The sequence below is a fragment of the Perkinsus marinus genome (genome assembly GCF_000006405.1).
Source record: "Perkinsus marinus ATCC 50983 genomic scaffold scf_1104296973400, whole genome shotgun sequence".
NCBI lineage: Eukaryota > Perkinsozoa > Perkinsida > Perkinsidae > Perkinsus > Perkinsus marinus.
In genome coordinates, this window is record NW_003201418.1 from 1 (window position 1) to 1,615 (window position 1,615).

The 1,615-nt window shown below is 49.3% G+C and overlaps 1 protein-coding gene across 1 annotated transcript; it reads left to right on the forward strand.

The window, feature by feature from the left end:
• Positions 1-65: 65 nt before the first annotated feature.
• On the forward strand, positions 66-1,450 carry Pmar_PMAR026825 (kinesin heavy chain, putative; the record flags this gene model as incomplete). The annotated part of the gene is made up of 8 exons (XM_002766190.1): positions 66-220; positions 332-468; positions 530-676; positions 721-810; positions 854-941; positions 1,003-1,112; positions 1,153-1,235; positions 1,278-1,450. Coding segments are annotated over 8 exons (983 nt in total), but the record flags the coding sequence as incomplete, so codon positions are not given.
• Between the last annotated feature and the right edge of the window lie 165 nt (positions 1,451-1,615).

Here is a 1,615-nt window from a genome sequence, read left to right on the forward strand (position 1 = left end):
TCCCACCAAGCATCACCCAGGTGACATACTTCTAGTAGGAAGCCGGCCACAACGTGTTGACTCAGGACGAACTCTACGCTAGCATTGGGAAGCCTATTAGAGACTCTGTTCTTAACGGCTTCAACAATTGCCTGTTTGCCTATGGTCAAACAGGCAGTGGCAAAACTCACAGCATCCTCGGTAACGTGTCTTGGGATACCAAATAGGTCAATATCTCATGGTACAGGCACTGAAGATTCACCTGGCGTATTGCGATATCTGATAGATGATATTTTTAACGCTGCAAAAGTAGGACATGTGCTCATATCTTGTGAACATTACAGGCAGTCAGTCGCTCAGGAAGAGGAAAAGCATGAAGGTAAACAGCTGTGTGTGACGGTATCCTTCTTGGAGATATATAATGAACAACTCCGAGATTTGCTCGATCCACAGACGATACCGGATGCTATTGCACTGCAACGACGATCAGTCAGTTACATCAAGGGCTACACTCGAAAGTTTATGTATGGTTCAGTTGAATGAACTGAAGTCCCCTAGCGCATTAAAGCCGCCCTCACCTGGTAAGGCAAGACCAAACACCCCGCCCCCACCAAGTGTAATGGTTGATGAGCTCATCGGCAACACCAATAAGAAGAAGAAGCTCTTCATACATCAACACCCTACCAAAGGGGTCTTCGTAGGCGATGATGTCGAGCTGACAATCCAAACTCCTTCGCCCAGGTGCCTAACCTTACTGAGGCAGCATGCGGTTCTCTGGACGAATGCCTGTCGTTCCTCAATCTAGGGCTTAAGCAACGAGCCACTGCTCAGGTTGTATTCCTGCACATGTCCCCTATACAGTGTCGTATCGCAGACCAACATGAATAGTCAGAGCAGCAGGAGTCATAGTGTGTTTACTATACGTTTGAGGAAGAGGCTCAGCGCGAGCCAACGAGAACATAGTAGGGGAGGGCTGCTGTTGACACTGTCAACTAGACAGTCCAGCCATTATGTTGTGCACAGGGACGTCATCGGTGCATCTAATCGACCTAGCGGGCTCCGAGAGAACTAAGAGGAGTGGCGCTGTGGGTCAGAGAATGAAGGAGGGTCAATCAATAAACACAAGTCTGTCAGTAGGGATAGAACATACTAACCCATCGGAATGGGCAATAGGTGCTGGGACAAGTCATATCGAAGCTCTCGACCACAAAGGCGAGCTCGGCATCACACATTCCTTTTCGACAGAGCAAGCTCACGTAGCCAGAACCTCCATCGTATCACCATACCTGGTATGATAGATATCTCCTTACTGATGCTCTAACGGGGAATAGCCATACTTGTATGCTAGCAGCAGTATCCCCTGCCCGACACGATCAGGAAGAAACGCTGTCCACTCTGAGGTTCGCAAGTAGTGTGAAGAAGATAAAGACAGTAAGAGCAGTGCCCTCAGGATGCAACCTGGGGAGCTCTCGTTAATAGATACCTATACGTTCTCGTACTCCCGACCCGAAACCGGTCATCCCGGAAGCTGTCATCAGGAGTGGGAGTCGGAAGGCTCCAAGTCCTGATCTAACACCTAGAGGCAACTAAGCCCTAGTCACAGAGACGGAGGAGGTGATGGCCAATACGGAGCTGA